The sequence below is a fragment of the Patiria miniata genome, unplaced genomic scaffold (genome assembly GCF_015706575.1).
Source record: "Patiria miniata isolate m_02_andy unplaced genomic scaffold, ASM1570657v1 HiC_scaffold_28, whole genome shotgun sequence".
Lineage (NCBI taxonomy): Eukaryota > Metazoa > Echinodermata > Asteroidea > Valvatida > Asterinidae > Patiria > Patiria miniata.
Genome location: NW_024037067.1, coordinates 7,180,102 through 7,207,775, shown reverse-complemented (window position 1 = coordinate 7,207,775; position 27,674 = coordinate 7,180,102). Strand labels below are relative to the sequence as shown.

Below are 27,674 nucleotides of genomic sequence, written 5' to 3'. Positions count from 1 at the left end.
TTGAGACCAACTCTGCATGCAAATCAATTATATAACAGATAAAATGATTAATTAATCACTACAAATTGCAAACATGCAAAAGTAACTCATCAAGTTGCATGCTCCGCCTACATCTTCATTCTCCAGCTAATCAGGTGCTTGGAATTGTCAGTAGGTGAACAGTCATGACTGGCTTGTTGCCAAGGAAAAGGAATGGGGGCGGAGCTTACCGCATGTGCTCAACCATTGATTTGAGCACCACCTCTGCGGTGCATGTATAGTCCACAGCTAGGATCTCATCCCAGCTGGAAAAATGCTGCTTGAACAAATAGGGTTCGTACCTAAGAATAATGTGAGGATTACAGACAATTTGAGCCCACATGGACTATTGAGTCCCAATGCCGACATGGTGGTTAAATGGTACTTGGGTAAACAAGGGTAAAAATCTAAGAACTACATACATGTACCAGTACCAGCAATGTTGGTGTTACTGATTACAGCAGGGAGGATTCTGTTGATTATTTGTCTAGTTGTGCAAATTTATAGCTTAATCTATCATGGTTTATTTGTAAATGGGATGGATTGAGATTGACTTTCCCTTATTAGGGGTAGCACTGTTTCCAAAGCAGTACCATTGCATCATTTATATGAATGACCTTTTTTTAAAAATTGATTTATGTGTGTGTGTGTGTGTGTAACATCCCTTGTAACTCAGATGTAGTTTCCCAAGCGTAAACATTTTGGGCAAATTGGCTCCAGCACATGGCCTTGATTTAGTTTATATGGAGCAGATTTTTAAGGGTAATGTACACCATCTGCAAACATTCAAATATGACACTGCCAAAACATAATGACATATCCTACTTGATTGTGAACAAAAAACAGGATCACGTATCCTGTGTGATTTTTGGGCCTAATATGCTGTCGTTTTCGAGAAAATAGGAATTACCATCATTTCCCAGTCAGTCCGCGGTCCGCAGCGCACGCGATAATGAGGTCAAATCCCGAACTTTATGTGCACAGGCTACGTCACGAATCGGCCACGAGACTTACACGTGTTATTGTGAGAGTTTGGCAGTTTTGTTTTCACGAACTACACGTTGCAAAAGAAGTAGCGGGTCTCCAAGCTGGCGTGGTAAGTCAAAAGTGAACGTTTTTCTGAATCGAATGATATAAAATATGTCGAGATTCAGTATGTTTTTGGCAGAATTTTGTTCACTCGAAGTGGGGTGTGATTTGGAGGAGGATTTTTGTGGTGTTTTTAGTTCCTGCGCCCTGACTGGACTAGGTAATAATGACGAAAATGATCACCACACATCGATAAAGGAAGCAATGAGCTTTCCTTCGATATGTATTTTCACTTGTGGCGACATGTTTGTAGTTTATTTCTGCGACACTTTTCGTGCGCAAGATTTGAAGTTTTTCGGCCATTTCTTTCGGCTTGTACATGCAGAGCGTGTACAGTATGATCATCATGCACACGATCACATGTAATTTTTAGGGATTTTTGGCATGTTTGGGCATGTTGGGGTGGCTGATTTATTCATGTCAATTTGTCATACATGTTAAATTACATTTTTTTATGTACATTTTGTTCACCTGTTCACAATTTATAAAAATTTGTTTATTTACATTTTTTCATTTTCTTAATACTAGATGGGATCATACATTTTTGTTCAGCTTCCTAGCTATTTACTCCAAAATCCATCTCTATCAACTTCTATGGATGTCTGCTTTTCATGAAGATAGTTGTTTTTAAATTAAATTACAAATGTTGAAATGTTGGGTTTTTTTTCTTAATGCTGCCCAAATGGTTTTTGTTCAGTTAATTTGGGAAAATTCCCTGGGAAAACTATACAACATACGGTGCATTTAGACTGTATATGTACACTAATTTGCTTTCGGTCATACAAAGAAAAAACTTGTGAAGAAAATCCTTTTGATATATTTACAATCCTCATATTTTCATTCACTATCAATAGAGGAACCTGTCCCGGCAGTTAAATGCCTCGGTACTCAGTTGTCGTTGACAATTTCATCGCCTCCGACACGGGAACCGTCACGTTCAGTTCAGTGCCTTGGTCCTCAGATGCCGTTGAAAATTTATCATCTCTAACTTACTTACGAGAATGTTTTCTGAGACTCAGATTCATGCAGCATTAAGTTCCTGCAACCAAAGATTATCTAAAATTTACTACATGTAAACATTGCTTCATGTACATAATCGTGATTAGTGACACTGTGCCAAAACTGTGGTTATTGTTATCATCTTCACTTCACTGTAAATTGTTTAAATTGAACCTGTTACTACCATATTTTAGCAGTTTGGAGATTATCGGAGAGTTGATGATATTTTTGCTGTTGATATTTGTTGATGTTTATTTCTTATACAAAGACAGATGTTGTCAGATATGTATGCCAAAACTCATTTTTTAAAAATGGTTTCCCCTCTTATGCGAGCTGATATTTTTTTCTGGCGTATTCTGCCCCCCCCCCCCCAGTAAGATCTCGGCCATCGAGTGACGAAAAATGTTGAAACTCGGTACATGCATAGAGCAACTCTTCATGAAAATACCCAAGAAATTTCGTGACTATAGGTGAAAGGGTTTTGGAATTATGGCTAATTAATTATTCATATGTACGAATGGTAATTCTGGTCTGTGTACACGACATATATGGGAAAATTCAGTTTTCACGGCGCGTTAAAGAATTCGACGTTCTTTGAAGTTGTGGTGGAGTTAGCTGGTCTTCAAATCATCGAACGAAGTCTAGCCTGGAATGCAAGGCTGTGTATGTGCTGTTTCAGCGTGCAGGCATTGCTGGCCATAGCTTACTGGGCTCAACGTCCACACACACGGCAAACCCGATCTGTGAATTGTACACATGAAGCCCACAGTGCATGCACACGCGCATTACTGCCCCATGTTAGGTCACAGCCCATGCTCCAAAGGGTCAACAGCCTTGATTATTCTGTAACTTCCGGGTTTTGCAGTTATGTTAATGAAATGAGCTGCTTATGATCGAACAGGATCTGATTGGTCCTTAATTTGTCATGCCATGCTGCACATGCGCAGTGGCATTGGATTACCAAACCAACAATCATAAGTTACAATCCTGGCCAAATCTCGCTGGGCCCCAAACCCCCCGGCCCCCGTTTAATGTTGTCTCTCATTGCGCCGTGTGTGCTGGAGAGAACAACATTGACCAGGGGAGCGGGGGAGTGGGTGACCGTGGCAGGCTCAGGAAGTGTCCCAACCATTTTTGCCCGGATTGTAGGTATGGCCAGCAATGCGCACACGATGATACAGCACATACACACCTTGCATTCAAGGCTACGCGAAGTCTGGAATCAATGCTTGGGGAAGTAGTGTCGGTACTTCAGAGAATCGATTCCTCAACAAAGTGGAATTGATTCTACATTATTCTGGCATGGAATTGCCTAAGCGTACTCTGGGACCAGCTCTACTAGGCTTTCCTTGTCTTGTTTGCACTTCTGAAGGTGAAAATAACAAAATGGTGAATCTATGTGGCTACTTCCAGATACATGTATCAGATAAGCAAGAAACAAGCGGTGTTTGTTTAATGTGGTGACTTGCTTTTTTTTGGTTAGACCAAGAGAGCACAGAGCCACTTTAATGCACCAGTAGACTTGACCAAGTCTCTTGGGTGAAACGCCTTACCCTTCCAGAACCCTGACGACGCTAGCACAGTTTGGGCGATGAATGATGCTGCAAAGCTCCTGGGAGAGCTTGAGGGCAGCTGCTCGGACCAGCCTGGTAGACTTACGGCCAATCCTACAACAAAAAGACAAACAGTATACAATTTAAACATCAGCAAGGGTTAGCAATTCACACAGGAAAAACCAAAAATGTGAAGCTATAATATTCATTCATAAATAGCTGAGATAGTTCCTACTGATAGAAAGAATGTCACATGGGTGGTTTAAAACCGCAGGTAAAACAATGCTGTGTTTGGCAGTATATCACACAGTACAGGCAACGGGTGCATGCCAATTTCCATAAAAGGAGATATTTAGAACTATGCGTGTGAGGCACATACATGTACCATAGCCCAGGTGGACTCCCTTATTCCCTATGTTACAGAGGGAGTCCAGGGTATGAAGTGCGCAAAACAGGGTGAAAACATTTTACATTTTCAATCTTTTTACCTTTTTGATAAAGCCAAATTCGCGTCCATGTATTCTTTAAGTCCTTATCTATGCATCCAGCAGGTTCAGAAATTCCATACATCACGATGGATGACATAATCCGGAAAATAAACTCGAAAATATTGTTAAATTGGGTCATGATTGTAAACTGTGTTTTCATCGTTACAATGTTTGCACAGGGTATTTTGTGCTGCACGAATGCACGCAATACGCATGCGCGATTTGAAAACTCTCACACGCTGTATACAAAATTATGTGCCAACCACTAGGAGTCTGGCAAAAGTAAATGAGTGAAATTCGGTAAAAGATTCAATTGTTGAAATTACATGTACAAGGCAACATTTATCTCACACAGACATAAAAAGTGTGCTCGTTGTGAAAAAAAAACCTCAAAAACTTTTGGATGTAAACTAACAAACAAAGACTTACGCCTTTGTTCTTTTGTTTTCCACATTGATGAGAACCAAAAAATACTTGTGCTTCCGGTTGAGGCCAGGTGAGGCCAGGTGATTTTGCAAACACTTATTATAATATTTCTGTCATCCATACTTTTCATCTATGTATATAATAATTCGAAAGGAAAACTCTGTTTTTGTTTTTTTTTCGACGCGATCAGCAAGTTCCCTTCCCGGGAGGGCTATGCAGTGGTGAAGGCAACTGCGTCTGGCATGCGGTGGACTAGTTCCCGCCGCCAGGCACTGTAGAGATAATTGCCAAAGTGATGTGCGAGGATTGTATAGTCTAAAGTGATAATCGATCACGACCGAGAGGTGAGTACAGTCCCATTGTTTATTGGCCGCTGATTTAGGTGCATAGCTATATAGGGGGAGGAAAAAAACTTATTTCTGCAAATTTATCACGGAACTTAATCAGTCTTTACTATGAATGTATTTTCCGTTTTCATGTGTTTTATGTCAAGGTCTAATGCCTCGTAGCAATATATGTAGTAGATTTTTTTTACGAATTTTCTGCCGCTGTTGCTTTTGCATGCGTGCGACACGTGGTTTCACACGGTAGTTATGGCATAAACGGTGGGCAGACCATGCAGCGCAGATCAGCAAATAAACTGCCACAGACCTCAGTGATAAATATGCCTACTTCTCAAGTCAAATTCAAGCTGTTTTCATCATCTTTCATTTTCTGTTCTATTTTTTTGGGTATAGTAGGCCCTAATCTGGTAACTCATGGGGAGAAACTTCCAACCGACATTAATCATTCAGGCAATGCACATGACCCGTACATGACGCCCGATGCCGATGTGTACACAAACATTTTATTTTCTCGAGAGTGTCAAGTCAGTGCGGTCACTGACTTGACACTGGCCCATGTGGTTACTCTGCAAATCGCGCGAGAGTATATTGCGTTGATCGCAATACGGTGTACAAACTCCGTTTAATGGATGAAATCAGTCTACAACCATGCCACAACTTGACGTTGTTTGGGAGTTTATTTTCCTGGATTACTGTGTCCATTGTGGTGTATGGAATGTCTTAACCCACTACTCCTGTAGATAAGGACACATAGAATACATAGACAGGAAATTGACTTCTTCAACAAGGTAAAACAAGAGTAAAATAATGTGCTTTTTTGAGTCGCATTACACAGAGGTCTTAGTCCCTGGATGTCAGCCGTAATGCAATCAAGATGTCGTCCAACCTGGGCCAACATGTACCATTGACATTGCGGGGGGGGGGGGGGGGGGGGGGTCACAAAACATGAATTAAATTTGTTGAACAAAATCATTGGAAATTTGGGAAGTTTTAAATTTTTGACCAATAGGTATTTATGAATGGGAATAAATATGTGCTTGATCTGTATTGAACAAGAACGTTTGAAACCGGCTAGGGTCGTGGTTGCGGAAAATGCATCTAGGCCCCTGATTAAGACCGGCCAAGCATATATTTATTCCCTTATTATAAATATTTCTTCTGTTTAAAGGGGGTTTAACTAACCAGATAAAGACGTCAGCATTACAGTCTAATATGTAGACATTCTTGGTTTCCAACAGCCACTGTACCAGCTTGCCCTTTGGCAATTCAACTGGGAATAAAAAAAATAATTTTAAAAAGTAAAAAAAAAAAAAAGATAAGAACAATAAATATCTTTATTACAGATTTGATTTGAAAGTATCAGAATTTCCATAATTAGTTTACACAAAAAAAAATCTAGGAAAAAATGAGATGTTCTTGCTTAACTTACCCTGAGGAAGCTCCAGATATCCCATGCCCAGTCCAGCTTTGTATAGCTTGGGTTTCTCAGGGACAAAGCTACCAACCCAAGGCTGATCAAATACAAATGGGTAAGAAAATAAACATTGTACAGCTACCAAAAAATATGATGAGAAATTTATATGCTAACAAAATCAAACTATTAGTTGAACAATAACCTGAAGTACATAAAAACAAATTTGAATCTGGTGTTGAAAGTTATGTAACCAAATGTCACATTCTAGAGTTCCAGACAAGGAGCATAACTGCAATATTCTAGAAACATCTGCCCACATATCCCCTGGCTCTAGTAAGATTCATGGTTCCAAATTGGAGCATTGTGCTACAACGGACTCTGTCCTGTCTTTTTGCTTAATAGCTTTCTACTTACAGTTAGTTTGAATTTCAAAGATGTTCAAGGGCAATTCCGTAAATTCGGACGTACATGCACGTCAGACACTTTAACCCTCCTGCTATCTGAACAGTCACAGACAGTCAAAAAATCAATCCTCTTCCCCTGCCATGCCTTCTACAAAGGCTAGTCACCGACAGTCAGATCATATTTCAAGCAAGCACTGTGACTAGTCAAATTAGTCAACAGACAAAAGCAGACAATTGATAGGCACAGCTGGCTTATCAATCACCTATAGTTGAAGGGAATATACATTTGCTTTTGCTGTGATTTTCAGAACTGGGTGGATTTGGGGGGTTAGTATTTTATAGCAAATATTGTTACACTAACTTGTTCCTGTAGTCTGGTTCCCTGACCCCACTCAAGATGAAACAGAACAATTTATAGACATCGCAAGGTCAGGGAACCAGTCTAGCTGGCTTGTACCCGCTGATAGGTGTATAATCGATTGCAAACAAAATGCAGACTTACTAACTATGGTAAATTGGGGGCAGTTTTTGAAAAAAAACAGTTTTTTCCAACGCTGGTTGGCTGACCAGTGTTGGAAATTGATACAGAAATACCACTTTTCTTTAAAATGACAGCACACCAGGTGCCATGATTTTAAAGGTGCTTTATACTGTCATTCACTCACAGTCCAGTAAGGTATGTCATAATAATTTGGTAGTTAAGTTTTTTGATGTATGCACATTTGGTATATTCCCTTTAAAGTATACATATCCAGTATACATAAACAGTCACAGCAAGTCAATCCTGCTTTATGTAGGCTGGGAGCTCTGAACTGTTGAAAACAGTCACTTGATCGATTTTGACTGAAAGGACAACTTGGCACAGAATGTTTGTTTGCATAGGAGGGTTAATAAACTGCTGTTGGGAATGTGAATGTGACATCACTAGTATTTGACGTCTATTGAGAAGAAAACAATTACAGACCAAACTAAGGTACAACACCACCTTGACAACCTTGTACGTCATGTGGTCGGATGTACGGTGCATTTTACGGAATTGCCCTTGAGTAAACCATTGTGTGTCTAGCAGACTCCCCTTAAATATTGGACTACATATGCTACATTTGATCCTATACCCTACCCTGATGACAAAGTTGTCTGTTACACCCCCTAAGGCTTCCCAGAATTCCTCAGTCTCGTCACCCTGCACCATCATCGTGATGGTTGCAAAGTTTTTGCGCTCCATCTTGTTGATCTTTTCCACCAGCAACCTTTTACAGAGAAAAAAATTGGAGAGGGAAAAAATAGGAACTCAATTTCCCCACTATGGAACAAGTTTATTGAGCTTTTTTTAGGTCAAAACTTAATAAACAATACTAATAACACATTTTTGTTGGAGGGCAAAGTATTTTTTGTAACACAGTCTTGTACTAATAGATTCAAATTAGGCAGTTGACTTTGTCAAACTTATAGTGGTTAAAGTCCCTGTCGCACAGTACCGTTCTGATATCCCGATGGTGTTACAACCATAGATATTGGCAAAACTGGATGAGAACTTGACGGCAACTGCTCTTAACGGGAACTCGTGTTGGGGACTTGTGGGGGACTGCATATAGGTCGTGATAGACACTGGAAGGTCCTGATAATCGGCAAAGTGCCCTGAATGTTTTGAGCAGGTTCAAAACAAATGGGAGACTCTCCTGTCCTATTCACAACAGGGTAAGGACGCTGCAAGGTCGGGGCATGGACTTAACTCAATCGGCCTGGACGTGGGACCGATGGGAAGGCAGTCGGCAGCATCATTGTGAGAACTGCATGCAAGGAGCTGCATCGGGACTGTCTTTCACTCACGAGTCTCCTATGTCTATGCTGTGCCTACACAGTGCCTACCCAGACCTCTGCTCGTTGCTGTCATGGGATAAGCAGTGATAGACTTGGCGCTAACGGCTTGGACAAGACAAGGACGGGTGGGGACGGGAGTGTGAGCCACATTTGTCTTGAATAGAACTGCCTGAGAACGGCTTGCACTGGACAGGGACGGGACAAGGACGTGGTACACACGGATTATGGTCTGGATCCAAGGCTGGAGCCATAATTGTTTTTATTTCCCATGTGCTAGCCACGTTTAAATAATTTTTTTGGTTGTGACCATCGTATCACACAAGAGGCTAGAGCACGGCACTGTGTGACAGGGGCTTAAGCTGTCAATACTAGTTTACATGATTACCTCCTAAGAATGCTTATAAAAGCATCACACTCTCATAGCATGGAGCATGCTTTACTTATAACATTTTGTCAAAGTCATGAAGAAGTGGCCAAACTAGTAAAAATATTCAAAGTCTCTAACCTTGTCTTGGATTTTGTTAAGGACTTGCAGCGTTGGCCATACCAGATCATGATTGTCATGCCAATGTCCACAATGAAGACAAAAAAAGGGTCCAGCTGCTCAGGCTCCATGGCAACCTAGCATTCACAAATGTTCAAAATCTATTTTATAACAAATAAGCAATCAGTGTGGATGGTAAATTATATGGCTTAACAGAAAACTAACAGCATTGCTGTTGAAATCCCTCAGCCGGAGTCAAGTTATCATCCGGAAACTATTAACCTTCAACTCACCATGATGACCTTGACCTTTGGACCCCAAAACCAATCCCAACTTGCCTGTACCCAAGGGCAACCCCCCACCTAAGTAACAATCCCAAACAACATTTCTAAATGAAGTTATCATCCGGAAACTAAGCTGCCCGGACGGACGGACGCCCGACTCAACGGGAAGGACATGTAGGGTGATGGCATTGTGTTCCTTTTATCCCTTTTTCTAAAGATTTCACATCCGTGGTGATGTTTTCTACAGATTTCACATGTGGGGTGATGTCCTGAAAGGACCATCACCCCACATGTGGGGTATGGTCAGAACGCCCTAACGAACGTCCGTCCGTAGGCGATGACAATACCCCTCCAGCCTCTCAGGTGAGGGATAAAAACTGAAAAACTCAGAAAAAGCCATGTGTGTTGTTCATATACAGACACACAGATATCCAATAAGTATATTTAAGCACAGAATGCTGGAAACATACGTCATCATCATTACTTCATCAAACTGAAATATTTCAAACATTTAAGATCTAGGCCACTGAACTGGAACCCAGTGGGCACTATTATTTGTTGCAAATGCAAAATGACAAGATGAAGATGTCATTTCTTCATGTTGAAATTAAAATTTCCAAATTTTTCCTTCTTGCTAGTTTAAAAGTTGAAACTCAGAAATTAATAAAGGCCATGTGGTCCTGATGATAATGTCATCATGAGATTTTGTTTGTGAATTTCTAAAATTTTCCGAAGATCTTACAGAGGTTATACACAATTTTCTGGCCTTCCTTTTCATAATATTGTGTTTACATATATGACAAGGCATGATTACTTAAACATTTGTAAAAGCACAAAAGCCTCAAGTTCTGTTTATGAACAGATATAGGTCTATTTTTATATGCTTTTGTTGGGGATAACTCATAATTTCTGGGAAGAGACAGACAAGTTTTGCCCTTCACCGAACATTCTCTGTCCCATAACCAATGTAAGCGAGGAAACTAGCGAAGTCATTTTCAAGTTATTAAATTACCTGCTTATAAAATGACCTCTGTGAAAGAAAACCAATTTTTGAATTAAACACCTCCCTCGATGATGTACTTCAACAATTTTGATAAACCTCATAAAACCTACTTACAGCCTCAAGATGCAGACTTTGTGTGCCTGACACCCTGTACATACGTAATGTATGATCATTCTCCTCCACACTGAAAAACCCACTAGCTGTACCACCCTCTATGTATGAGATTTCATTGTCGAACAGGGCCAGGAACTCAGGGCTCTCATCCTCCATTTCCTCACGGATTGTTCTGGTACGGGCACCAAGCATGTTGCGTAGGTTCACTGCATGAATCGCGGAGCAGGCTTTCTTGTCCAACTTGAAACAGCAACATGCAAAAAAAGGACCTTGTCTTCAATTTGTTTTTAGTTCAGGGCTAGCAGTTAACAAGCACAAGTGAATAGGCCTTTTCACTAATAATGATAATTTATGCATAACTGGGCCTTGTGGCAAGAAGCGAAAGCAGTCCATTGAAAATGTACAGGGGCATAAACAGTTGGGTCATTTTCTCACAATTTCTCCAGAATTTTTGCACTTTTTCTTTAAAAAAGACCCTAGATTTTTGGGGGGACAAAATAAAAAAATTAAACATTGCTTTCGTCCCGTGCACACGAGGGCAAAGGAAATCAGTAGGGCTCCTTTCTGCACCGGTAAAAAAATTAACTGAGTGCTTCGGGGTACCATCACCAATTTACGGGCCGAAACGCGGCGCTGAATCGCATGCTTAATCACGGGCTGCGCCGACACAAACTATGCTACTGTGCACCGACTGTCACATCGATTGGGCACTGGGTGAACAGGCCCAGCGGGCCCCATCAGGGGCGGATCCAGGGGGGGGGGGGTCATCAGCAAATCAATGCTGAAATGAAGACAGGTTTTTTTGTCCAGAAGGTGGGGGGGGGGGCCCTCGTACCATACTTTCAATGGGGACTTTCAAAATCACAAGGGAATGAAAGAATTTAAAAAATATTTTCTTAAGTTAAATTGTCAAATATTGCATGTTATTTGTATCTCAGAAGTCAATAATGTGAAACACCGCTGTCAACTTTGAAAGTATCACGAAGTTATACACCCCGTTTTTGATACTTACGATTATTCCTAAAGGGAGACCAATTTTTCACACAACATTTTGAAGGATTTCTGGTACAACTTCGGGTTTGAAATACTACAAGTTTTTGCGGCAGTGTGACTTTTCGCATGGCACCTACGGGGCCTGTATGCCTAGTGGCCGGTCGACTAACCATCAGTGAACGGTGACATCGTTTGTGCCGGCGCAACCCCCAATTCAGCCCCCGGCTTAGTCTGGCGCGATTCAGCACTGTGATTTGGCAGATGGTATTAAACCCGAAGCACTCGGTTACGTTTTCCACTAGGAAAGGAAAGGAGCCCTGCCGATTTCCTAATAGTTTCTAACGCTGAAGCATAACAATTTTATTGATAATTCTAGGGGAAATCGAGGAACATGATTATAAAGAATGTAAACGTTTTATATTAATATGTTTTAGTTGAAATGACTTAATTTATGAATAATTTTTAAAGGTATTCAAGGAAGGGGGAATGATGCCTATTAAAGGTACAGTCCATCATTTGTAATTTGTGCATTTTGTTCGTTTGAAGCAACAAACGTGCTTAAAATCTAAAGGAGGGTGCTGAACACCTAACCTGATGAAGTTTCAGCTCAGCTTCAGCTGTAAATTCCGAGAAAAAACAGCATTCTAGGATCTCAATTTCAAATCAAAAGTTGCTGAATCATGTTTTGAATTGGGCCTGAATTCAGTGTCCGAGACACGTTCTCACTAGCCGATTGCAGCTACGCGATGTCGCGCACTGATCCGACGAATTATAGAAGGCGTGCGCATGTGCGTCGTGTCAACGCTTGTGCGCACTTCGCCGAATTAAAAAAACGAATTACTAACGGAAATTTCCAACGGTGCGTCTTTGGAAAGGCCTTCTTTCGTCGATTTCTTCAAAATGACAAGTATGTTCAACCAAGTCTGTTTTTCAACAATAATTACGTCAGTTACTTTTTGGATAGCTGCAAATGATGGACTGTATCTTTAAATGTTATGGTCTGACTAGTACGATCTACAGCATGTCTAAAAAATTAATGTGAATCAAAGTTTTCATTATGAGGACGAAACTATAAAGCAAATCTGTGAGGTTGTGAAAAGGTTGAAAAAGAGAAGTGGTGACACCATGTCTCACAGAAGTGAGCAGCTCATTGCTTGAATGGTGTGTGTAATTTAAATTGAGATTTTTAGATATGGGATGAAACAATGTTATTATGTAATGCTCAGCTGGTGCAAAAGACTTCCTCCAAGTTTTGGAGTAATTGGCTGTTTCGGCAAAGTTGCCGAAACAGTCTTTGTTTTTGTTCTTTTTTTTTTTTCATTTTTTTCTTTTTTTTCAGACTTTGTCTATATTATTTGTACACATTTTCATTCCACCCAGGACATTGACACTTTAATACGTTTGATTGCGTTTGTACTTGGCATACACATACCCTAGCACCTGCAAATGTGTGCCGAACATTTACATCATCATGACATCATCACGAGTCACGTTACATCACATTAAAGGTGCATATTTTGAAGGCCTATATCTACAGAACTACAGGTCCGATTGGGTTGAAAGTTAGTGTATACTTAGACCGGGATGTGTTATAGATGAAAAATGAAGTGATGTCATGATGACGTCATCACATGTCATTTGACGTCACATTAAAGGTGCATTTTTCTAAGGCCTTTCTTTATCAACAGAACTATAGGTCTGATTTGGTTGTAACTTGGGATGTGCTTGCGCCTAACAGGCAGCATCGAGCTATATACTCCCCAGGGAGCTGAGATGGTATTTGGAGTATTTAATTGGCCCAATGATCAGGGGTAATAATAATACTGTAAGCACTGTGATTTAGTTTACTAATAAGAGCGTTCTTAAATGCCGATTATTATTATTATTATTATTATTATTATTATTATTATTATAGTAAAAATGACGTGACGTTATGTTGACGTCATCGTATGTCACATGATGTCACATTAATGGTACTTTTCAAATGCCTATAATTTACAGGACTGACTGTCCAATTTGGTTGTATTAAAATTGTATGTAACTGGACCAGGTGTGTTAAACAGGAAAATTGAAGTGACGTCATGATGAAATCATCACATGCCATGTGACATCGCATTAAAGGTACATTTTCAAAGGCATATATCTACAGAGCTCTATACATGTATTTTTAAAGTCCCACATATTTTAATGCCTTTTGTCACTGACGCAGCATTGATGTTGCATTTTAACAGTGTGCAATCTTCAGAAATATACATCTGATCACTCTGCAACATGTATCAGTCTAACCTGACACATGGTAAACATGCAATAACAAAATGCCGAAACAGCCATGTGTTTGTCCACAAACATAAATCTAGTTTGTTATTGAGATGTTCAATGTCTGTTTGAGTCCAAGAGGACGCTTGTATTTTCTCAGGATCTTCCTGGCCAGTAATATGTTATTTCTAACATTGTTAAAGGTGATCTTGCAGAAGATGGTGTTCCTGAACTTAAGCAATCTTTTGTACGTCTGCTAATATAATCGAGGAAATATTCTTTCATCAGTCGAGAAAGGTATCCTCATAAGAAGTCTAAGGATGTGATTATAATCATGAATACTTGCAGAGTGTGACCTGTGATGATGGCATTCCCCTCTTGCAATACTCTTGAAAATACTTGGATTGTTGTTCAAGTACCTGAATTTCTGGATAGGTTTTTGGAAGATGCGGTAGTGAAATTTATTGTGGATTATGGTGTGGTATGGTGATCAATAGATAAGGTCAAGTCGAGGAAGTTCATCACTTTGTTGTTGATCAAGAAGTTGATGGGTGAAGGTGGGTTCACTTCAAAAAATAATCAATCCGTCATCGATATTTTGCACAAAAAGTAGGACGTTCTTGCATTTAAAAGAACACCTTGGTAATCTATGGAGCGTTCCATTTCCCTCGGCTGAGCCCCAGGAAACCAGGATCACCTCTGGAAGTTAGTTTTACTACACCAATTGAAGCAGTCAATATCAAACATTTTTGTATCTTACCGATGTGGAATTGCCAATCCAATAGTATATCTTCCACTGCATCATGTCATTCTCGTCTAGGAAACTCTGCAAGAAAAGAAAAAAAGAGACAGCTCTGAAATTATTACCAAGAGGAATAAACCAAGATCTCACAGTTGAACAAAAGGCACTTATTTAGGGTGTTTTTTAAAATCTTTTGTACGAATACGGCATAGAATCCTTTGAGGAGAGATACTGACAGAAATGTCACTTGTTGATGTGAGTGTAAATTCCAAGGAAACCCTAGACAATGTATCACAGAATCAAGTGGGATTCAAACCAGAGACAAGACAGCTAGAAAGAATGTCCCGACAATGCAGGCCTTGACCTTAATGGGCAACCGTTGCCACAATGCTTGTGTTTTTGCCATAATGCTCTGCTTCACAAAGGCCCCATTTCACAGAATAGGCCAATGTGCTCTCATCATAGCATATAGTGTCAGTCCAAAGAGTGAAGAATATTACAAAAATAGTCTGTGACAATTTATCTTTTCAACTGATCAACTGTACTGAACACAGTGTGATTTTTATATTGAGTTTTGCCCTTCGCCTTCATATTTTCATAAACACTGTCTACCCACTGTTGTCCGGGGGCTTGTGAGAACAAAAAGTGACAAGCTTATTCAGGTGGGAATCAAGCCCAGGACCTACTGCTTACTAGTGCAGATCTCTTACCACTTGACCACCGAGCTTGCCAGGGTCAGTTGGCTGGTTCAAGTCTGCTGTAGCAGAGGGTACCACAACCAAATATTTCATAAGATGACATTTGCATCGCAAGCCCTCGGACAACTCTGAATATATAGTGTATATGTCAGCGAAGGGCCAGAGCTGTAATTGAGTTGGTCACAAGTCACCACAAGTCACCACAAGTCACCACAAATCATCACAAGTCACCACCAATCATCACAAGTCACCACAAATCATCACAAGTCACCACAAATCATCACAAGTCACCACAAGTCACCACCAATCATCACAAGTCACCACAAATCATCACAAGTCATCACGAGTCACCACCAATCATCACAAGTCACCACAGATCATCACAAGTCACCACAAGTCACCACCAATCATCACAAGTCACCACAAATCATCACAAGTCATCACGAGTCACCACCAATCATCACAAGTCACCACAAATCATCACAAGTCACCACAAATCAACACAAGTCATCACAAGTCACCACAAATCATCACAAGTCACCACAAATCATCACAAGTCACCACAAATCATCACAAGTCATCACAAGTCCCTCAGTCCCAAGTCAACTCACAAGCTCTTTAAATGAACTGTGACAAAAGCATTCCTTTGTCATTGTTCACCTCTTGTTACTTCTGACCTGACTTGTGATTGACTTGCGATTGACTTTACAGCGTGTGTCAATAAAAACGCAGGATTAGAAACAAAAATATTAAGAATATAAACCACCCCTATTCATCATAATGTTAACCCTCTTTTCAAAGTACCTTTCCTTCTCTTCACTATGCTTTTTATCCCATCTCATTTGGACAATCCTGTCCAGAGATACAGTACATTGAAGAAGGGTTATAAATTCCAAGCTGGTCTGATTTGTGAAATCACACATACCTAATGAAAGGTTTGAATTCAGTACAGGTGAAAGTATTTGTGGATCACAAAGAAGGACATGTGTGGCAGGATTAGGCTTACATAATCCTTTAGTCCACAATCACTGTTATTAGTCAATAATTCATGATGCTTTGAAACAATGATAGTCCAGTTATTAAATTTAAGTGTTCCTTATCATCAGTTGTTTCAAAGAAAGTTTTGTTCTGGTTTAATTGTCTTCAATGCATACCTACATTGTACATAACTGGTCGTTGTGTTAAGGTCATTGAATCAGACCAACCCGCTTCAGAAGGGCTTCACAAAACTTGTCATAACTTTTGAACCAAAAGTCCAAATTCCACCAATCTTGTCAAAGATGAAATTATGGACAATCAAATCCTTATCAAATTAGGCACACCAGTAGCATAATTTTCTCAGAAAAAAAATCCGCCTGCTCATTGACATCAACAGATTGGCAAGGATTGGATGATGCAGGCCATACCAAATCCACTAAAGAATTTGGAACAACTCAGCTTGATTACGCGGCCAAACTTGGCAATGGACTTGCCTTTCCAGCTTCCACAAATTTTCCAGCGGATTCAGGTCGGGGTTTTCCATTACCGGCAAATTCCCAACTGCCCCCATTTTTAAAGTGAAATCTTGGGTTGTGTCGGCTAGATATTCCTGTGTAATCAACGCAATATGCGGCGGTGCATTGTCCTGCTGAAACAGGAATTCTGGGCCGATCAAACGATAGTTAGACAAGATCAGAATGTTCGTGGATAATATCAACAAAACCACCGTGTTACCAGCTGCAGGTCACCAGCGCCTGCTGTGCTGTGCTGATGAACTGAAGCAGCCCCAGACTATACCCAGCTGGTTCTACGCAGTCGTTATATTCCTCGAAGACACATCTCTTCGGCTCCACAGCAGGCATGGATCAGCCCCTTTTGGTGATCATCAGGGGTGTGATTGGACAAAAACGAAAAGTCCACGAACTTCGGTTGACATGTAAACATGTACATGTATTATTGTACATGTACATGTATTATTGTACATGTACTTGTATAGATGTACATGTACATGTATACATGTACATGCACGTATGTCCGTATATAGGGCATGTACATTTTATGTACTGTAATTTCTGTAATGTTTGCAAATTTTGTCGCTTCAGTAAAGAAAACAAATAATATAATAAATATAAATCCATAAATAATATAATCCATACGTGATTGATTCAATAATGTCTTTTTCTGTGTGTGATGTTATTATTTTTGCATGTTTGCAGAGAGAAAGAAACGATTCACACACAAAAATATGAACGGTGCTTAAAAGTTACTAATAGTAATACTAATCTTACTTTAAACTCCCAGGCTTCCAAAACACTTTTGAAATTTTGTGTTGGTGATGGCTATTTTTCAAAGCACTACTGCAGCTCAAACTGATTTCCATCCACAGTGACACTTTATTACCAGTTCTTCTAACCATACTCTTAAATTCCTTGACAAAATCTCGCACTGCTGATGGGTCTCATCGCGCCAACCAATATTGACACCAACTTGTTTGCGAATTGCTAGCTCACGATCGTCACTGCACGTAAATGCACAATACACACACATCCACACGCAATACAAACACGAGGTGCAAACCCACTGAAAATTATTTTTAGTCTGGTCCTCAAGTACTCCACTGCACACACTGCATTGATGTCTAGGTTCTTGACTGCACTGCTTATTAGACTGTGTCACCAGTCCATCCATTATCGTAAATTAGAGCCTATATTTCGCCAGAAGTTTTCGGGCGATATTAAGGAAACAGAAAACGTTGGAAATTCGGAATCCGCATAAAATTCCGCAGACGATAGACTAAAAATCCGGAAATACGGAAAAATCCGGACAAATCACACCCTGGATCATTGATCAGGGGGGGGGGGGGGAGGGGTATATATCCCCCCACTGTTTCACCAGGGGGGATAGGCTATTGAATCATCCCCCTACATTTTCGTAATGAGAAATAAAAATATGGATTTTGAGGTAATTTTTCAACATCCCAACAACCAAAATGTATTCAATAGCATGGAAAAGTGGTGAAACGAAGTACACAAGCTTTTAAAATGCGGCTATTTCATGCCAATTGATGCTATTTGATCCTGAAGAGTGCCCCCTAGTGTAATGTGGTGTCAGGCCCCCCTATTGATAGGCTATTGAATCATCCCCCTCTTTTTTCGTGATGAGAAATAAAAATGTGGATTTTGAGGTAATTTTTCAACATCCCAACGACCAAAATGTATTCAATAGCACGGAAAAGTGGTGAAACGAAGTACACAAGCTTTTAAAATGCGGCTATTTGATGCCAATTGATGCTATTTGATCCTGAAGAGCACCCCCTAGTGTAATGTGGTGTCACATTATGGGCAATTCCACGGTAACGGAAGGACGTTTTCACTCATTAAACAAAATTTCAAATGTGTGTATCACAGACACTGTTCATAGTTACAGCAAACAAATGTCACAATTGTATTGCTATAATGCTACTTTCACTTTCCACACTTTTGGGGGGCATGAATGCCTCCCGTTTATGAATTATGAATATTAATGAGGTCGGTAACGGAAGGACGGTAAAACGGACAAGGGTTTTCCAACTTACTCGCATTTTGCGTAAACTCTGTGAATTTTATGGGGCAATTATATTTTAAAGGTAGGAAATGGAATCCCTGAAGCTTTATCTATACTATACCGCCTTTCATTTGACTTTAAGTGTTTCGGTAATATAATTACAACGTTTTAAGCAGATTATAAATTGGTAACGGAAGGACGGTAACGGAAGGACAAAAGGTTTACTCAATAATAGCATGAACAAAATGTGAATTTACACTAATTATACAAGTGAAACAAATTGCTGAAATGTGTAACTGAATGTGAAATCAACAATATGCAGACCTGGCATAAATAATTATACCCGAGAAACTATTGAGATAAAGATAGAAGCCTGCTAATTAATGATAACAAAAGAAAAACGAAAACAACCCAAAACACATAATTCACGAACGCAGGACTACTACAGAAATAGACTTCAAACCCATCACCTCAATCCTTAAAAGTTTAAATACACAGTATTTGAACTCTTGAGTATATTGGTTACATGTTCACCAACAACTTTTAATAATAATACCGGTAGGTTCAAAGGTTTACCTAAAAGGGTGGGGGGGGGGGGGCGACCAGCCTACATGTACATTTAAGGTAAAAACATCTACCGGTAGAACTGATGGCTTCAGTTAGGTGTTGCTTTCAATTGAACTCTAAAACCAATGTTTGAAATCAAATTACAATGATTGAGAGTAGTAACAATTAATTTATAAACATCTAAACTGAAATTGTTAACTTGGGCATAATTTGTCAAAGCTTGCACCTCACATGTCTTACACATGTAAATTGAATGAAAGTGCCCCAAAGTACCAGTACTTTCTGCCATCTCATTTTTGACTTAATTTGCTTCTGGAATGGCTTCACAGAATTCGTATCTTTCTCTATTGTCCATGAATGCTGATGGCAGCAACTTTATGATTTGATTTTCTGCAACAACTCCATACATGTACATGTACAACTGCAAGTACTGGTACATCAGCATATATGTACATGTACATTGTACATGTTGTACATGCCTGTGCCATCCTTTGTAATAAACACCTTGCCCTGCTTATCCCGCTTTTGTGAAGGTGGGTCACATGAATGTCCTTTCAATGCTCATTATACATGCATGTATTTGCAGTGATTTTCATTTTTCAAACATGAGCGCAAATGTCGTAACATTTGATAAAAATACGATTTGTCCTTCCGTTACTGTCCTTCCGTTACCAATTTGGTAACGGAAGGACGTGATTTAATTAATTGTAATTAAAAAACGAGAAGTACAGCAGTGTCAGTTATAATGTCATATTGAAGGCCTACCTAAACTTGCTTTGCACGATAACTTTCAATGCATTCATACTGCAAGTTTTAAAAATAAATTAAAAATATGTATTTTTTCGGTAACGGAAGGACATTTTCGAAGGCTGAAATATTAGAAGTCACTGAAGCGAAACAAATTACGCAAAATGTTGAAAACAAGTTTCAGTCAGTTTTTCAAGACCAATACTTTTTCATGACAGAAACTGATGGCATTAGTACATATTTTTGTGTGTCTATTGGTAGAATACTTTCATATCACTATTAATCACATTTTTAGGATTAAAACAGTATTATTACATAATCCTATTTTATGGTACCGAAATGTATAAAAAATGAAATTCCGACTTCAAATCTTGAAAATATAGACTTTTATCTTTCATTTGATGCCAAATTTGTTTAAGTCACATGTATTTGAATTTTTTGGTGTCATGTCCACTTTGGTGTGGAATTGCCCTTATTCAATTTCTTGTACAGTACTATGAGAACATCATAGACATAAATGATTCTGGTATGTGCACTCACATAAAGACTACAGCATCACATTTTTGTATCCTACATTTTTTTTCAACCGGCCTTTGTGCCCTTACAATTGGCCGTAATGCCCACAGATCGTTTAAGGCACCAGGGACCCACTGGTCGAGCACCTCAGAAAGCTACAATACAGGCCTAATAATGGGATGCCACCCTCACAGCCTTGGTCAAAAAGGGCGTATATTTTTCAAACATTTGTACTTACATGTAACAAGATGTAGCAATCAGCTTCATAGAACTTGCCATAGAGTGCTAGAGATAAAAGATTACAGAAAAGAGATTCACGTTTGTTGAGTTACAAACTCTGGTTGATCGAGACGACAACTATTATATGGAACATTGCCCGCTTAAGTTGTGAATATTGTCATTAAAAGAAAACCACAAAATTCATCCTTTTCCAATGAAACCATTTGAAATGCATCCTTTCGTGTTGTTCAAATTTCAGTATACATTTTATTTACACGTACATGTTACTTCCGGTTTTATGACATCATCAGTTAAAATGTTCAAACTGAATATTGATTTAGTTCAGACAGGATAAACGCTCATCATTTGTAAGATCACTGCAACGTAAACACGATGATATCCATCATGTTCTTTGAATTTTGTACTCAACATTGAGGGTTTTCCCAATCCGGTTTACAGTAGGAGGTACTTATTTCAAAGGTAGGCATTCTGTAGCTGATGTGTTTGGCTGAATAATGAATCATTTGGATATTCAGGGGGATTTATTGGATGAAAATGATGAAGAAAATGTCTGTCTGCAGATGATTGTGTCGAGTCACACCCTGACCGAGTAGCCCCAGATTTGCTTTATTTATTTACCTTTTTTTAGTAGTTTTTTTAGAGTGGCTATAGGGGGCCTGGGCCTAACTGGTATATAGTTCTACACACAATTTTGACAAATCCAAGACACACCTTCGATGTGTGTTTTTATTTTGAGGGTTTAGGCCACTCTGATATTGATTTCTTTGTGCATTACATGCTTCTTGGGACCTATTGAATTATTCCAGCTGCTTTTGTTGTTGTATTTTTTGTCTGCTGCTGGCTCCTTAAACCTCAAAAATAATTTTAAAAATCCTGGATTTCATGATTAGTGGGTCATGACCTTTTATCAAAGGAAAACATTCTAGATCCGAAGCCAAACCAGAAAGCCTATAAGACTGAAGTTTCACTTCTTGTTAACTGTTGATGATACAAATGACTTTCTCTCTTGTCTTTACTTGTTACATAGAGTTCAAATAATCATGACTCAAATTGACTCAAATAATATTTGACTCAACTCGACTTGACTACACACTGTGACTCAACTCGACTCAACCTTCTTGACCTAATGACTCGACTCGACTCGAGTCACTTTATAATTTGACTTGACTTGACTCAAGTCACAAAAGTCAGTGACTCGTTACAACTCTGAGAACTACACACATTTCACAATCATAAGGTTAGGGTACCTTCATCAATCATCAGAGGCACGAAGTTCTCAATCTGCCAGATAGTCAGCCCCTCGATTTGTCCCAAGTCATCAGGGAAAAAGTCACTGTAGTCTAGCTGTGGCTTCTCAAGGGCATCTAGCCAACTCTTGGGCCTGGAATATTAGGGTTTGGTTTAGAAGCGGAAAAGAGAAATAATTACATTGCAGTAACCTTTGTACGGCACAGTTATCCCCTTAAAATACACTCCTCAATCTGGAAAAATGCTGTTCAGTATAAACCAACTTGCACAATCAAATCTTGGCACCAACATTCATGTCAAGAAATGGCTGGTCTCACAAGTTCTGAATGCATCACTACACTAAGCAAACTGGGACAGCATTTGGGTGGATATAAAGCCAGTTCATACTTCATTCACATTTGCTAATGAAAAGCAAACCTGATGTCACAAAGAAATTCTCTGCAGTTGAATGTGTTCAACTATTGTGAATGCCAAGTGTGAATACTTGCTGTGACATGATAACATGTACATCATCACATCCGGTCTTTAATACATGTATCTTCCACTTTCAACTCATCCATATCATTTTCATCTTTGCGAATCAGGAAAAAGTTGCGTTATTTCAAAATATTATTGTATTATTTTAAAATGAAAAGTTTAACTTTTATCCACTCAAGATTGTATTGGATATTTATGTCATATAATATTTCTACTGAAATCGAAGCAAAATACCAATCCCGTCTGATTTCACCCCTTCAAACTGTTTTCTTTCGATATATTTTTGGGCTAAGCAGTAACAAATGTATGCATGCACTAACCCCCACTCCAGCTCTGCGAGTTTTATGAATCCTCACTGCATACAAGTATACAAGCATGCTATCCAGTCTTGTTAATGGAGACCAATGGTTTCATGCTGAAGATCACAGTTAGGAATAGGTCTGGGCGAGTAGTGGAAAGCACTCGAAAGTAGTTGAGCACTCAGGAGTAGTTACTAAACAAGTTTAATCTTTTGGTCCAGGAACCAGACTATTTGCCAACCACATCTCAAAGTCACTAGGTGGTTTCAGAGAAAAGCAGTGATAAGTTGATTAATAGTTTAGTTTATTATAAAGGCAGCATCTGTACTTGCTGTAAGACTATCTACTCCACATATCATGTGTTTGATTAGCCTTGTTTCCTGCCTTCTGTCAGGTAGGGGGTATAGATAACTGCACAGAACAAACAGGAAACTGACCACAGCAGACTGTTGGAATGTTGTCCTATCCAAACCACTTCCAAATAGTTTGAGACATTGACCTCTCGTGAGACATTGACCTCTCGTGAGACATTGACCTCTCGTAGTGTTGAGGTACAAACCTCACATCAAAACGGTGCATTTAAAGCTTTTGTAAATTTTCTCCCTTTTCAGTACTATGGAATACATTCTCATTGTTAGGAAGTTCAAAAAACACCTAAAAAATCTGTTGTTTTTTTTTCTTGCCACGAAAGAGTGGGGGGGGGGGGAATGATGCAATAGCCCATCCCCCCGATAAAGAATTGGGGGGATATATACCCCCCCACCCGGGATTTACGCCTCCGGTTTTCATTAAACTTGTTTAATTGAACTTGTCTAATTCGTTAATGGATTATTTGTTGGTGTTTTGGACCAGTACTCATGTATTGAGACGTGCCCATGGTAGTACAGCCCTTGGGTTAATAATGAAAATATAAAAGTGGAGAGCACATCATTTCACAACTTCAATCACATTCACGAACTGAAAATGTTGCTATGGATGCACAAGCCTTAAAGGACAAGGCTGGTAAAAACAGCAACACAAAAGAACACAAAAGAACAAATAAATATAGTCAACTTGGAGAGCTCTGAGTAATGGCTGCCCCTCATATTGCTTACTTCACTTCTTCCTGCTCATCGGAACCCGAAGTTTTTCCTTCATTCTTGTCTTTGGCCAAATCACTCATTCCCTAAAAAAGGAACATCAAATAAAAATGTGTATAAAAACATTTTCTCATTTTTCTTGCAAAAGATTTGTTTTTGCAAAAACACATTACCGACCAAACTGTCATGTAATGTACATGTTTACTGTCTGTAACTGCCCTCAGTGTAAATTTGCACAGCACCTTTTTTTTTTATCAGCAGCTGCATGAAATTGTGCCCTAGTCCCAGTAGAATCCTTATTGCTACCCAGTTACCAGAGTTGTAAGTAGGTCAAGATTTCACAAGTCAATCACAAGTCAAGTCGATAGTAACAGGGTGAGAAAAAATGACAAAGACATGCCATTGTAACAGTCAAGTTGAATTTCTTGCCACTTCACTTGAGATGGGAAAAGTTATCATTACTTATGTGGACTTGTGATGACCTGGTTATAACTCTGCCACGTACCTTTAAAACTTTGGCCTGTTCACCAGCCTGGTCCTTGGTCTGTGCTCGTGACATGCTCTCTTGTCTCCGTCGCCTTAGACGCAGCTTACGTGCCAAGGGATCCTTGGAGGCTGCAAGGAAAATCTGAAAACTCAGGTCCCAAATTCAAATTCAAATAGCACTTGTACAGCAGCAATACAGCTTTTTGCAAATGGCCTAATGCCAGAGTTGTATTCTCGTCCATCACTAGTCAAATCCAAAGTTAATAAAAAATTCATAAATACCTAAGACAGTTTACCAATTCCTATTGGTCGAGAGCCCGTCACGTGCCTGGTTTTAAATGGTTGATAAAGACATGGCTGGCTGGTCTTAAACACTTTTCCAGTGTAACATGAAATTTTGACTCCGATGAGATCCGGATGTGTTCATCTTGATGAACTGAGTGATATCATGCATGCATGTGGAAAGCTGAAGAGCAGTATAGACAGGCTTCGTGTTGCGCAAGCAAGTGTGCAATGTATCTTTAATGTCCAAACAATTTGTGCAAATTGTTTATTGCATAGGGTAGGATTTGGGAGGATTAACAGATCTCGTTAGTTTACCTGGTGAACCTCCACCTGGGGTTGGTGGTAGCGCTCCAACCAGTCGAAGCTGGTGACTGAGAGAGAAGTCAATGTTGTAAAACTCCACTCCACTACCCTTCTGCTGGGGCATTGGCTTTGGTGGCATGACACAATCTGGATTATCTCTTATGTCCAGAACCTTTAAAGGAGAAACCATCAATTAATTTTACCTGTCCAGATTACAGTTTCAGAGTGTCTCAAGACTTCAAAATGCTTGGATTGTTTGCACTGTCTCTAACATGAAAAACCTTTAAATCTGTTGGATGAGGCAAGGCTTTTTCAAGCGTTGTGGGAAAGACCAGATTGCTTAATAACCAAAATGACAGCCTGGCTGTCGTTTTGGTTATTAAGCAATCTGGTCTTTCCCACAACGCTTGAAAAGCCTTATGTTTGTTTGTGATTTTCTTTTAATATTCTTCTCCCCCAAATCTGTTGGACTTTGTACAAGTTTTTAGTTATTTAAAAGACTTACATCCAAATCAAACTTAGTATGTGCATACATGTAAACCCCGTTTGGTGAATTAGTATTTCAAAAATAAAATTGCTTAAAAGGATTCTTATCCCACAGACACTTAAAGATGAAAAAAATTTCCATTTTTTGAGTCAAGATTAGACTATGAAACTGTCTTAACACTCAGAATGAGCACACTGTCTGCACTGTCTCCCATTTCAAGATTTTTTCAAGGGTCAGCAAATTTTATAGCACATATCAGAATGTTGAGTCTAAGAACTCAGAAGGCTCATACTGTTCCCACTTGAAACAGCCTAGGAACAACAAGAAAGATTGTTCAATATACATGTATGAGATAAGGTTTAATGTTTGGAATACTGATTTTTCCTTAGACTCCAGAGTTCTTGAATGTTGCACTTTATTGTCCCCAATTTTCTTGGAGAATACATTTCTAAAACACTATCTTACCTCTAGGTCTGTGATCAAGTGGATGGCTTCGGGGAGTGTCAGGATTCTATTCTTAGTCAGAATCAATTTCTTGATTTTGGGACATCTACAATTACAACGTGAAAGACTTCAATTTTAAAATACTGCAAGTAAAACTTGAGCAATCTCCTAGCAGTTTGTATACAGGGTGAGTAAAAAAAAACGAAACCCAAATGTCGGGACCATTGTTGTAGTGAAGTTCTGCATGTAGCACTTTCAAAATCTAGGATATGAAAGCCCAATTCATAAGGTTTCTTTTAGTACAAGCATCATTCAAATCACTCATGTGCGTGAATTGTTTTCATTTTGCTGAAAGAACGCACACCTTTTTTTGTGATCCGTGGACAGAACTTTAGAACTGTGGTTGTGTTTAAAATTCCGTAACTTGAAAAGTACATGAGTGATTTGAATAATTCTTGAACTAAAAGATAGCTTATGATTTGGGCTTTCATATCCTAGATTTTGAAAGTGCTACATGCAGAACTTCACTAAAACAATAGTCCCGACATTTGGGTTTCGCTTTTTTGACTCACCCTGTACATGTACATGTACAGGCAGTTAGTAAGGACAATTTTCAGTGACTGTGTTGATTGTCAATCTGGCAGGTACCAGTTCTCAGTTGAATGGGGAGTTTGGGTTTAATGGGGAGTTTGTGTGAGACACGGGACTCTGTGCAGCCTAATGTCAGTGAGTCCTGGTACGTTCCTCTTGCCACTGCAGCATGTAGAGTCATTAATATTAGAACTGCTCCTGACATATATTAGAGTCATTAGTAATACTGAGCTGAGATCTCCAGAGACCTCGTAAATATTCATATTGGAAAGTATTTTTGTGACATCTGCCTTCTCTCCACAGACCACCTTTCAAGTTTGGTTGAGATTGATGACTGAACTTACAGTGAACCTAACCAAAATGGCACACACACACACACACGTTTATTTATGGTGTAAATCTAGGATTTTCTTTTGTTCCTATTCCCTTTACCTTTGTTTGCACTTTTTAACAACAGCTCTCCTTGGTTTTGCAAACCGAGGAGTCTTCGATTCAGTTTCTGTCCTCAATTAATTGATGATGTTGCATGTGTGTCCTCGATTTACATCACAAACAAACGCACATGCATATGCACACAGGAATTCACTATCACAATATCCCCCTCAAGCTTACAGCCAAGGGGATAAAAATCAAACTTTAAATTAAGAACAGTTAGTCTAGATTAATTAAGATGATTAGGATTTTCCTAAGCTGATGTTAAATGTCTATGCCAAGTTTAAAAATAATTAGATCAATGAAAGCGTAAAATAATAGGGTGTAGAATAAAAATGTGTAGAAAGTCTATGAAAAAGAGTGGAAAGAAAAAAAATCAAAACCCTTAAAAACACAAAACAAAGGCTTTTCTTGACTCGTTCGTAAAAAGCCAACCAAAACTATGCCAAAACAGCTACAAATTGGGTAACTGACCTGCACAGTCCTTCAGGTATTGACTCCAGGTTGTTGTCTGCAGCCACAAACTGTTCCAGATTCATGAGTTTGCCAATTCCAATGGGTATGCCATCAAAATCAATCTGGTTGCAGCTGATGTACAGCCGCTTGAGGCTGGTAAGTTTGCATAAAGCCGATGGAAGACAGCTTAGCTTGTTCCGCGACAGATTCAAGGTCTGTAAGTTGACCCATGTGTCTGTTACAGAGAGAGAGATTGATTGATTGATTGATTGAAGTGTCTGATTAGGCTTGGATACAGGCGGTAGTTCCCCCAAATGATGTTGTGCATATATGTATACGCCGCACTACCGAGATAGCCTGGGACG

The 27,674-nt window shown here is 39.3% G+C and overlaps 1 protein-coding gene across 2 annotated transcripts in view; it reads right to left on the bottom strand.

The window, feature by feature from the left end:
- Positions 1-27,674, bottom strand: part of LOC119735021 (protein flightless-1 homolog) — a 70,641-nt gene that overhangs the window by 21,484 nt on the left and 21,483 nt on the right. The window contains exons 8-22 of one of the 2 annotated variants that reach the window (XM_038208700.1): positions 27,328-27,544; positions 25,852-25,936; positions 24,912-25,071; positions 24,331-24,440; positions 23,841-23,911; positions 21,970-22,103; positions 20,721-20,767; positions 14,451-14,516; positions 10,442-10,681; positions 9,062-9,177; positions 7,856-7,985; positions 6,347-6,428; positions 6,100-6,187; positions 3,660-3,773; positions 210-320 (exon numbers count right to left, since the gene is read on the bottom strand). In XM_038208700.1, the coding sequence (XP_038064628.1) occupies positions 210-320; positions 3,660-3,773; positions 6,100-6,187; positions 6,347-6,428; positions 7,856-7,985; positions 9,062-9,177; positions 10,442-10,681; positions 14,451-14,516; positions 20,721-20,767; positions 21,970-22,103; positions 23,841-23,911; positions 24,331-24,440; positions 24,912-25,071; positions 25,852-25,936; positions 27,328-27,544 (1,771 nt within the window). The remainder of the gene's footprint in view (positions 1-209; positions 321-3,659; positions 3,774-6,099; positions 6,188-6,346; positions 6,429-7,855; positions 7,986-9,061; positions 9,178-10,441; positions 10,682-14,450; positions 14,517-20,720; positions 20,768-21,969; positions 22,104-23,840; positions 23,912-24,330; positions 24,441-24,911; positions 25,072-25,851; positions 25,937-27,327; positions 27,545-27,674) is intronic. The other variant, XM_038208701.1, reaches the window with a different exon arrangement.